General features: G+C 37.8%; 1 protein-coding gene across 2 annotated transcripts in view; it reads left to right on the forward strand.

Annotated features, from left to right (window-relative positions):
* DMD (dystrophin) overlaps nt 1–12,503 on the forward strand; it is a 3,625,631-nt gene that overhangs the window by 3,438,632 nt on the left and 174,496 nt on the right. For both annotated transcript variants that reach the window (XM_082246191.1, XM_082246190.1), the window contains 2 exons: nt 2,053–2,138; nt 6,820–6,977. In XM_082246191.1, coding sequence (XP_082102317.1) covers nt 2,053–2,138; nt 6,820–6,977 — 244 coding nt within the window. The remainder of the gene's footprint in view (nt 1–2,052; nt 2,139–6,819; nt 6,978–12,503) is intronic.

The following is a 12,503-nucleotide window of genomic DNA, read 5'->3' on the forward strand; positions in this document are numbered from 1 at the left end:
GAGGCTCCTTATCTACTCAGATGGTAAAGCTGCCCATTCTTCCTGGTAAAAAGCCTCCAGTTCCTGTAAATTCATGGGCTGTCTTGCATGAACTGCACGTTTCAGATCTCCCCAGAGTGGCCCAAAGATATTGAGGTCAGGAGATTGAGATGGCCACTCCAGAACCTTCACTTTATTTTGCTGTAGCCAATGACAGGTCGACTTGGCCTTGTGTTTAGAATCATTGTCATGTTGCAATGTCCAAGTACATCCCATGCGCAGCTTCTGGGCTGATGAAAGCAAATTTTCCTCCAGCATTTTTTGATAACATACTGCATTCATCTTGGCATCAATTCTGACCAAATTTCCTGTGCCTTTTGTAGCTCACACATCCCCAAAACATCAGCGATCCACCTCTGTGTTTCACAGTAGGAATGGTGTACCTTTCATCATAGGCCTTGTTGACTCCTCTCCAAATGTAGCGTTTATGGTTGTGGCCAAAAAGCTAAATTTTGGTCTCATCACTCCAAATGACTTTGTGCCCTAAGGTTTGAGGGTTGTCTCTGTGCTGTTTGGCGTATTGTAAGCGGGATACTTTGTGGCATTTGGGTAGTAGTGGCTTTCTTCTGGTGACTCGACCATCCAGTCCATTTTTCTTCAAGTGCCTCCTTATTGTGCATCTTGAAACAGCCACACCATATGTTTTCAGAGAATCCTGTATTTCACCCGAAGTTATTTGTGGGTTTTTCTTTGCATCCTGAACAATTTCTTCCTGGCAGTTGTGGCTGAAATTTTAGTTGGTCTACCTGACCGTGGTTTGGTTTCAACAGAACCCTCATTTTCCACTTCTTGATTAGCATTCCACTGCTGATTGGCATTCTCAATTCCTTGGATATCTTTTTGTATCCCTTTCCTGTTTTATACAGTTAGCCTACCTTTTCCCGCAGGTCCTTGACAATTTTTTTGCTTTCCCCATGACTCAGAATCCAGAAACATCAGTGCAGCACTGGATAAAAGATGCAAGGGTCTGTCAGGAGTCCAGAAACTCATTGACCTTTTATACACACACATGAATTACAAGCAAACAGATCACAGGTGAGGATGGTTACCTTTAATAGCCATTCAAACCCCTTTGTGTCAACTTGTGTGCATGTTATAAGGCCAAAATCACCAGGGTATGTAAACTTTTGATCAGGGTAATTCGTGTAGTTTCTGCTGTCATTATGATTTAAAAAGAGTAAACACAGTTGATTGATAATAAATGGCTTCAGCCAAACACTAACCATGAGTGAAAGAAAAGTTTTGTGTTATCATTCATATTCTCAGAAAAATGGCCAAGAAATCATAAATTCTGCCAGGGTATGTAAACTTATGAGCACAACTGTTTATCTACATATATATATATATATATATATATATATATATATATATATATATATATATATATATATATATATATATATATATATATATATATTATACGGATTCCGAATTATAGATACAAGCTACTCTAGACAGGATGTGTAATATGTGTTTACTCATCTGTGCCTCTTGCAAGTTGGCATTTTCCTAATGAATCTGAAAAGCACATAAAATTTAGCAGTAAAACACTGAAAAGTTTCCATTAATTCTTGTTTAAATTACCAAGGATTTCCAGGATTACTATTTACCAATAGCCTGGATGGATTTGGTTATAATGAAAAATAGTGTTTACCATTCTAAGACCCCTACATTTACACTTTGCTTTTCTACTCAATAAGGTGTAAAATGCACAGTTAAAAGCATATCGGTTTTTATTATTTATATATAAGTACTAACCTTTAAATGGTTATAGACTGTTGTTCTCAGTGTTTTTAGATTGAGAAGCAGACTGTTAGGTTTTTGTTAATTTTCTCCATTTTTAATTCTAATGTTTCATGTGGTAATATGTGTTCCTGTGCTTTTGTTCTATTCGTTTGTTGCTCCTCTTTGGTGGAATTTTCACAGAGGTTTTACACAAGGAGAACAAATCTTTCTGAAATCTGTGCTCACTTTGGTTTTTAAATAGTATGTTTTACTTTTTTTTATATTTAGGGGCCGCACAGGAAGAATTCGAGTGTTGTCTTTTAAAACTGGTATTATTTCCCTATGTAAAGCACATTTGGAAGATAAGTACAGATGTAAGTATCTCTTCTGTAATAACTAGCAATGTAATTTGTTTTTTCCCATGTTTACTAAATGCATATATTGCTTATATGCTTGCTCATCCACTTTGCTGACCCAAGCACTAGGTGTGTGGTTCTCCAAAACGTTTGGCTAGTTTTCAGAATCCTGATTTCAGTTACACAGAACTGGAAAATTGAAGCAGGCATGGCACATACTTAAAGCTGGTTTCCATATTTAATGTCCCTTTTTAAATTGTTTGTGCTTGCTGTATAGACTGACAGTCACAATCTCTATCTCAACCAATCAGAAGGAACGTTGTATTTATTCATAGAATATAAAGCTTTCTTTGGCTAAGCAACAGATATTTTGTGTCCAGGAGTAGGATGGGAAGTCCTTGTATATCTGCCAGAACACGGTGTATACTGTATGTGGCTGGGGCTGCAGACATGTTATATATACAATATGCCCAGCAAGCATACCTGTTGCAGTAAATTATTTGGGCCAGCTTGGCCAAAACTATTTAACCAGTCAGGATCATAAAGCCACCGCCCAGCCCTTCTGCTATTGGCTGGGCGGTAAGATGTTAAAGGACATTAAATGTGGAGATCGGATTTAAATGTTGTTGGTTGCCACTTGACTTGGATATTCATATTTGGTAATATTATACTAGTGTGGATAATTGGTTATTCAAGTATAAATATCATAACCTTGGGTGTTTGGCATCCATGATCAACTTTATGCCATGTTGTGCTAGTGAAGGTGTCCTTTGACCATTTGACATCCCTTTTTGTCAACCAAATATCATTGTTATAGGGGGTCTTTTCAGATCCTGTGCTGGTCAGTAAGTCTAAAAGGTTAAAAAAAATGACTAGGATGTAAATATGTTGCACCTTTCAACAGCATAATCTAAAATAAGACCATTAATAGTTTGTTGCCATGCAGCCTTGCATCACCTTCTAGCCTACCATCTAATTTGTTGTACAAACTAAGTATCCAGTGTTAAACTTTGTTTGTCACACCATAGATATTTTATATAGTAGATGAGATGACATTTTATTTGTTTTCTTTTGAAAATGGCAATAGAGCTATTGGGAAAGATTCCATGTATATTACACACATTTATAACAACTACAGGTGCTATCTGCACCTTTGGCTGTCATTTTTCCACATCCGTTTGTGCTCAGACAAATTTTAAGTTGTAAACAAATCAGTAAATCAAAAGTGCTGAACCTGAAAACATGCTGAGGCCTGGGGATAGAAAAACACCAAAACAACATGGTGTTAATGGAAGGAGCTGGAAACAGCCTCTAGTGGGTGATAAAATGGCAGTGTAGAGAAGCACAGTAATTTGTCTGTGTCATGCTTGTGGATTGCATTGAATTTTCATTGGAAATTGTGCTTAGTGGGAAAACTTTAAATACTTATTTATTAAACATTGTTGGCATTTAAAACAGGGGGAAATAGCCTACTTGTTCCCAGCTGATCATGTTTTTTTTTTTTTTGGCCTATTAAATAACCTGGAACACTTTGTCCTTTTACCCAACAAGGTGTATGGCTGCTTTGCTTTTGCTATATAGTTAAAGGAAATATAATAATATATTTAAAAATAGATGACTTAGTCAAACGTAATAGCTCTTGATAATTTAAACGTGTGGGAAGGAGCCAGAGATGCACAAATCCTTTAACACCTGCCTGTGCACACACTTATCAAATTACTTGATCAAACTGTGGGTTTTTGATCAATTAGTTTAGATCATGGGGTGTAGAAAAAAGGAGACATTCATCTATGTACAGGATAGAAACACAAGATAATAAGGAGATCACCAGCAGAAAGCCTGTGTATAATAGGATTTTCAGCTGCAATGCTAAGTGTGCTTGAATTTCTAATCTTGCTACATAATTAGGGCCACTGCTGCACTATTCCGTTTGTTGGGGAGTTAGTAGGTACTATTCATGTGTCCAGCAGTTTGAGGCTCTGCCCTTCATACAGGAGCAAGATGAACAGTTCAGTCCTCTCCTAAACACTGCGATGCCAGGCTAAATTAAATTTTGTTTTGATAATTTACCAGATGGTTTTTATGATAGATCAAGACACATGTATGTAAAGATGTGTGTAAAACAGTATTGCTTTCTGCTCCCTTGATGGGTTCTCACAAGTAATCTCTTATTTTGTTAGGTGCTCCCTAGAAACCATTATATGAAAAGTAAATATAAAACAACTGCTACAAACCTATTATATTCTCCTGGATCACATAAGGAATTCATTGTTACTACCCAGTCTTCTGCTCTATTGCATGTAAACGCATTACATAAAGCCTTTTTGTTTCCTGCATTTCCCAAAGCATTGTGTATGACTAAGTAGGAACTTGCATAGCACATATACATTCATACTTCTAGAAGGTTTTAAGCAGTCCATGACTTGCCTCACCCATTAAAGAATCAATGGTCATTGACGTTACTTTGTGTGCATTACACTGTTTTCATCGCTCCCAAGCAGTGCTGTGCAAATTAAACAGGGTAACTGAGCAAATTTTAGCAAGGGAAACAAGAAAGCAGTGACTTCTATTGCTGGGCTTTGTTTAATTTGTTATATGCATGCACTTGAAATGGTTTCGCTAAGCTATGCAGGAAAAAAAATACGTACAGTATTATAGGAACAAATACTGTTCTCAAAGTTTAATGTCTATACAACTTGACTGAAAGTAACATCTGGTCCTTTTAGGGCCCATTTACACCACCCTTGTCTGCTTTCGGTGCATTGAATGCATACGCATTAGCATGCATTGTGCCACGTGTTAATGTGCATTGCATTAGGACAGCCCAATGCATGTCTACTGAAAAGTTACACTGTGATGCCATTCAGAATAAATGGGACCCTATTGCACCAATATATGTAACCTGTTACCACAATGTGGTATTGTGAGCGGGCCCTTAAAGCCTAACTTTTTTTTTTATTTGGAGAAAGTGGTGGAGAATAAAACATATATTTTTTTTTTTTTCTTGTCTGTGTCCCTATTGCTTGACTAGGTATGTTATATCCAACTGCCTGCTCCCCCCTTATGACACCCATAAAAAATGGGGGGAGGGGGAGAGGGAGAGGATGTAAAGAATAGACCAAACTAAAAACAGTCAGAAGCTCTAACCCCTCCCACAGGTATCTGAATAAGGGAAGCACCCTAATTTTGTACTGTAAAACTATTATATATAAAAACTCGAACAGTATGAACATACAAATATCTTCAGGATAGGGCACTTTGTTCGCAGCCACTATGCTTTCAGGAATGCAGCTGACATCCAAGCCAGCAGTACTGGCTGTCGGGACAGCACATTTTCTAGACACATTTTCTGTGTCCCTGTTAGAGAGGTTTCCCATTGGTACCCCTTTTGTGACAAAATGAGGGCAAATCTCCCCAACTGGGACAGATTCTTTATGATGGACCCTCTAACCCTTTCCTAATAAAATCCCCAAAAAAACAAAGTTTTGTCTGGAATTGCATTTTAATGGTATTTTAATTTACCTTTACATATCGTTGGGCTTCCAAAAGGCATAAAGTACTTCAGAACTCTGATGCAGCAGATTGCCACTTTGGATTTGTAGGCAAGTCATTGTTAAAACTAGATTCCAGAAATTCAGCAACTTTATAAAAAGTGTTGGCATACTATAAGTTAAGTCCAACAAGCATATACAGCAGCTATGCCCGCCCCCCTCCCCTCTACTGCCCATTTACAGAAGGCTTTGTATTTTGTGAATGAGTTCACATATTACAAAGGCTTTTGTGATTGGGCAGGAGGAGGGGAGGGGGAGGCATAGCAGCTGCATTGACTCTACACTTGAAGAAGCTGAGACCAGAGTCCAAGCTTCCACAGTCAAAGCTCTGGAAGATATCTTCCTGGAGCACAATAAACCTGTCGGATATAAATGCAAGAAATAAGCCCATCAGATGGCATGCACCTCATTTGACCTAAATCATAATATGCCTGCATTTTTTACAAAGTTTGCTTGGTTCTTTGAGTTCAGGTTTAAGTGGGTCTAACTAGCCAGCCTACATATCTGCTTTGTGGTGCAGCAGCAAGTCAATATTGTAGTACTCATGGGAAATGTAGATACATATGGGAAATGTGCCCTTAAAAATAAATAATTTTAAAGGGTATTTTCAAAGTATACTAAATTTAATCAGTGACCAGTGTGTGTTGAAATACATAGAAGTATTTGTCTGCCTCACTTCTGCTTAGCTTGTACCAAGAGCTCTTATCCAACAGCTCTATCTGCACCTGAAAGAAAGTATACTCACCCATTTAGATCAGACTAAGACAGACAAAAGTGATACATTTAAAAAAAAAAAAAGTCCTTATGCCATATAGGAAGGGGTAGCTAGAGGGAGGAGGCTTAATCATGGTAATTATAAGACTGTAGTCTAGGTCAGCTAGACTTTCTTTTGTGCTTGCAGCCTCTGTCACATACAGATTCTGTCACTTTTACTGGTAATCCTTGTAATTGATTGGTTCTTTATATGAAGCCCAGTTATGGGCTTTTAAAATGCTTAAACATGTTGCTTCACATTTTGGAACATTGTTGAAAGTTCAAATTATCTAGCCTATGGAAAACATTACCTATTTTTCCAATAAGTTGATTGTGCTGAAATAAGTATAATAAATTTCATCAGTCATTTGGGCTTAACGTACTTTGTTTTTCAGACTTGTTTAAGCAAGTGGCAAGCTCTACTGGATTTTGTGACCAGCGGAGACTGGGCCTCCTCCTTCATGATGCCATCCAGATACCACGGCAGCTGGGTGAAGTGGCTTCCTTTGGCGGAAGTAACATTGAACCCAGTGTTAGGAGCTGCTTTCAGTATGTAAGTAATTTTTAGTCTTTAAGTGAATGTCTATAAGGATACAAATATGGGAACTACAATTTGACAGTTAACCTGATCTTGGCTTCACTACCTTGGGAAACACCAACTTGGAACAAGTAGATTTCAGACCTTTCAGACTTGTGCAGGGTCAGTGACCTAATAAATATTGAAGAAAGGATAAAGATGAGCCTGCACCTTTTAAAAATAAGTCCGCAGCGATCGGTCCCATATGTTTTCCTTATGTTTTCTTTAACTTGTATAGTAAATTGATTAGAGAAGGTCTGTCTGTGCATTGCTCATAGAATACCACATCATGGGTCACTAATCTCTTTCTTGGCAAAGCGTTCAGCATTCTTTTTTTTCCTTTTTTTTTTTTTTACTTTATAGCAAACAAAGCTTGAGAACAGCAAGGTTCCTGCAAATGTAAGCTTCATAAAGATAACAAGGATTTAAAGATTTGTTTGTGATTAATAAAAGGATGTCAGTAGAGTAGAGCTGTGTTGATTTATTCCACATACACACGATCAGATAATCAGAAGAAAAAAATTGCTTTCGAATTGATCGCACAATAATCTGATTCTTGGTACACAGCTTTTCGACAGTCCATGACAGTTCGTCCAACAATATCCAAAAGGACAAATACGAAAACTTTTCTCGTACGATAGCCTAGCAAACGACAATAGTTTAATCAGTACAGTATGCGTTCGCTAAAAATCGATAGACAAAGACAACGCATGATCGGAAACACAAAAATAACCCAGAAGGCGACGGGAGAACGTAAACCATGTTCGAACTGCAAAACCTACAACCAGAAAATTGTTTGCAGACTATCAAAATGTCTCTCAATGTTCGATACTTAAAAAATACAGCAATCATGATAAAGCCTGGCTCCCATTGTTTTTGTTTTGCACTGTTTTTGACACTTTGCAGGGTAACTATTGCACTCCCTTTTTTGTGGAAGGGGGCACTGTTTTATTCCCCTTGGACAAAAATAGACTGGCAGAAATGCCAAAAATACAACAATCATGATCTCTTTAAAAAACCTGCCTGCTATTGTTTTTGTTTTGCACTGTTTTTAACTGGCTGTTTTGACTGGCAGAAATCTTGGAAAGCCTATCTTGCTACAAATGAAGAACTTGTATTTCTTTTGCAGTTTACTGAAAAATTGCACTTTCACTGTTGGCTTCTTTTCAATAAAGAGAAAATTGTTAGTAAAAAATTTGTGATTTTGTTGAATAATAGTCAAATTATATATAATTTTAGAAATTATTGTTGTGTTAAATAATGGCGCATGTAGTAATGTAAATGCAAAGAAAAAGCCGCTCTAAATTGACACAAATGTAATTAAACCATAAACCTAAACGTGAAATATGAGCAACTCAGTGAGCAACTGAGATCAAATTATGATAACATAATGTCCATATAGATAAACCATAATATACATAATATAGGTTATCAGAGAAGGATCAAGTGAGTCCAAATAAATGTGCAAAGTGCAAGAAAGGAAATCCTCCACCACAATATTGTGACTTCTTCCTCAATCAGTGTTGAATGCTAAAGCCACGCTATGCGCTTACCAGAGGGGAGAAGTAAACCAGCCTTTAGATGTAATCAAAGAGAGACTCCAATGGGATCCAATAGATGCTCTATTTGCCTATGCCAGACAGGTCCGGCAGGGAGCCTGCGATCTGAACCGACCACTGCGATGCAGACAATCCGAGCCCGACACTCTCAAGCATGAACATAAAAGATGGAGGCCACAGATAGTAAAGTACATAGGCACACAATTTATTAGAAAAAGGTAAAAAGGACACCTAACTAATTTGAAGGCTAGTTTCAAATTTAAATGGAACGACCTGGCGGTCAAATATCTAGGGACTTATATTCCTGTGGATCTGTCTCAAGTATATGAGCTCAACTTCCCCCCATTGATAAGAGAAACAAAGACAATGTTGAGACAGTGGCAGGGAGGATTGCAATCGTGGTTTGGGAGGTGTAATCTGCTAAAAATGAGCATATTGCCGAGATATCTATATTTCATGCGCGCATTACCAATTAAAATCCCAAGTAGTTTCTTTAAGACGGTGAATGCAATGTTTTCAAATTCTATTTGGGCTAACAGGAAACCACGGGTAGCAAGGAACATCTTAACGATTCCTAAACAAATGGGTGGTATTGCACTTCCGGACATACGGAAATATTACCATGCGATACACATGACTAGAATTCTAGATTGGTGGCATCACACAGGGACAAAACTCTGGGTAAAAATAGAACAAGAACAAACTATAGCCACTCTGAAGCGAGCATTATGGTGCTACCCATCACTCCCAAATACTCTGAAACAACATCCGATAATTGGAACTACGTTGCGAATAGGATGGCAACAGAGCATTAGATGTGGTTTAACAACATTTAATTCTCCTCTTTTTCCGATTTTGGGGAACCCCCAATTCCTACCGGGTTTAGATTTATTGGGATTTAAGAATCTTAGAGATACTGGCCAAGAACAAGCAACGGCTTTCCTACTGGAAAAGAAATGGCCATCAATTAGTAGATTGATGGATAATGAAGGGCCCTTTAAGCTTTCATTTTGGTCTGCTAATCAATTACAACATTTTCTGTCCTCATTACCAAGGGCAGAAAACTTTATTAGACCACTTACAAGTTTTGAGAGATACTGTGAGAGCCCGAGTAACTTAATGCATACCTTATCAATTACATATAAAATGTTAATTATACCAGGAGAACAACCTAGGCTTAAGTGGATAGAGAATTGGGAAAGGGACTTAAATCAAGCCCTCACGAGGGAACAGAAACAGCAGATCTTTAGGATCACCTTTAAACCGGCAAAAATACATGAAACCAACTTTAAGATTATTACTAGGTGGTATATTACACCGGATAAACTACATAAAATGTATCCACAAGAGGAGGAAGGATGCTGGAGGTGCGGAAAGGAGAAAGGCACGCTCCTCCATATTTTCTGGGAATGTACAAAGATAAGATAATTTTGGTTGAGAGTAAGCTCCTTGATAAAGAAATTTACAAGTTACAACATTGAGGAGGATCCGGCCTTTTTCCTACTGCACATATCCAGCATCCCGGTAAAGGAATATGAGAAATCCCTGATACCACATTTATTAGATGCGGCTAAGACTTGCATACCGGCGCATTGGAAAAAAACTACAACTCCATCGATGTCAAAGTGGATAAGGAAAGTAGAACACATCAATAAAATGGAAGATCTAATATGGTCCTCACAACACAAACAGGATAGATATAAAAAAATATGGGGGAATTGGAATCAATACATCACTTCTGAGGAGGGTAAAGAACTATTGCTAAATAATCTAGGGTAAACATAAAAGGATGAGGGGGGAGTCGAATGTGCCCACCATTTTGGAGAGGAGGGGAGAGTGGGTATTCCTATCCCCTTTGAAGAGGGAGGAGAGGAAGAGAAATTTTGATTTTGTTTTTTTGTGTTTTTTTTTTTATTATTGGGGTTAAGTTTTGGGGTTGAGTTGGAGGGTTTTGTGTAGGGGATAATCTGGGGAAGAGGCCAAAATGAACTGAGCAATAACAGGATAGGAATAAAGAAGAGGAGAAAATAAGTTAATTTAAAAATATGGAATGTCAGAGATTCACAACTGTTGACATAAGAATGTGGGTTATGTATATTCCAGAAGAATGATGGGGTTTCTTCTTCTTGTTTTTTTTTTTCTTTTTGTTGATCTATTGTAGCATAAACTATATACCTTATGACTAGAGAGAGAATGTCAAAAGAAATATCCTGTATTATTGAGATAATGTATAAGACCCATATTTTGGACCTCTGTTTTAAATTGGTTGATAAAAGGAAATTAATAAAATATTTGAAAAAGAAAAAGGTAAAAAAACTCACATGTGAATACAGAATAAAGCGCTAAATGTCGGCAGACTCCAAACAAATCACAGCCGCCCGACTTCCGGGTATCACGTGGTGACGTCAGCACGCCTTCGTGACGCATTTTGTCATAGATGACGTCTTCCTGGGGAAACGAAACGCATTGGGCTGGCGTGCTGACGTCACCATGTGATACCCGGAAGTCGGGCGGCTGTGATTTCTTTTGGAGTCTGACGATATTTAGCGCTTTATTCTGTATTCACATGTGAGTTTTTTTACCTTTTTCTAATAAATTGTGTGAGCCGGTAAGTCTGTTTTTTAAAAGAACAAACTTTTCAGCACAATGTATCAGTTAAAGAGAAGAGACAGACCATTTAATAGTGACAAGGGTTATTGCAATGATTAACTTTTAATTATTTACTGTATGTAACTCCTTTATCCTAAAAGAAAAAAAAAAACGCTTTGCTGTAACTCTTTATAAATTATGAGCTGAAGTCTGGCATTAACTTGTTAGTGTATTTAAATCGCCTAGTCCATCTGAAACTCTATTCTTCCCAGACTGACAGTGCTACTGTCCTAAGGTACCTCTGTGCTCCTTCATCCAGAGTGGGGGCACGCTAATACAGAAGGTGTATTACTGCCCAGACCACCAGGTGAAAATGGAGGGGAAAAAGCCCAAAAAAGAGAACAGATGCAATCACCTCATTGAATGACTGGAAAGCTGCAATATATTACATTATTAATTTTGGGTTTAATACCACTTTAACCTGTCAGTGATCATAAAGTTATGACTGATCGGTGTATGCTCAGTTTGAATTCACCTGTTTGTTGAATCTAATTTTATGTAGTTTACAATTATTACCAACCGTGGTAAGATCACAAGTCCAAATCCAACTATGGCACAAAAATACATAGAGATACGGTCATTAAAGGCAAAATGGCACAAGTGTGTAAGAGAACTAAGAGTTGCACAGGTTTACTCTGATAAGCAAAGCACACTATGGTCATTTATCTATATGACCATCTAGCAACATATCAGTGAAACCTGAGTGAAAATAGAATAAACTTATCACTGAGCATTAGACATCAATCAAAAAACGGATTAGTGCTTTCCAGCGCACTAGGTATAAGACACACAAAATGAGGTATGTAAAGTATCTGTACATCTCAAAAAGCAAAACAGAAAAGGGGGAAAATAAGACAAAAGAGGTGGAGATAAGGGGTAAGGAAAGGAAACTGGAAGAAGCATCGATACCAAGAAAAGGTCCCAGGAGTTACATTGTGTTTATCAGCTATAAAGGCTTCAAAACCAGAAGAATACCAAATTCCTTATTTTATTTACTGTAAAACAAGCATATAAAACTACTCGTATATTAAAATCCTTAAAATTCAAAGAATCCAGTATAGGTTCCAGTTAAAGCAAATTGCCAACAAAAATATATGATATTGCACAGAGCGTTCCCTTAACTCCTGTTTTGCAGTCCTGTGCCAGCGCTGTCCCCTTTTTCCTTGCCCGGATGCCTACTTAGCAAGCTGTGGGCTAAGGGGGCACCTGTGCTTGCTTGCTCCCAAGCCAAGCTGTTTGCATCCATAAACACATACAGGGCTGATAAGCCATGCCCCCCCCCTCCCACACTGGG

Source organism: Pelophylax lessonae (assembly GCF_965119305.1).
Source record: "Pelophylax lessonae genome assembly, chromosome: 2".
Classification (NCBI taxonomy): Eukaryota; Metazoa; Chordata; class Amphibia; order Anura; family Ranidae; genus Pelophylax; species Pelophylax lessonae.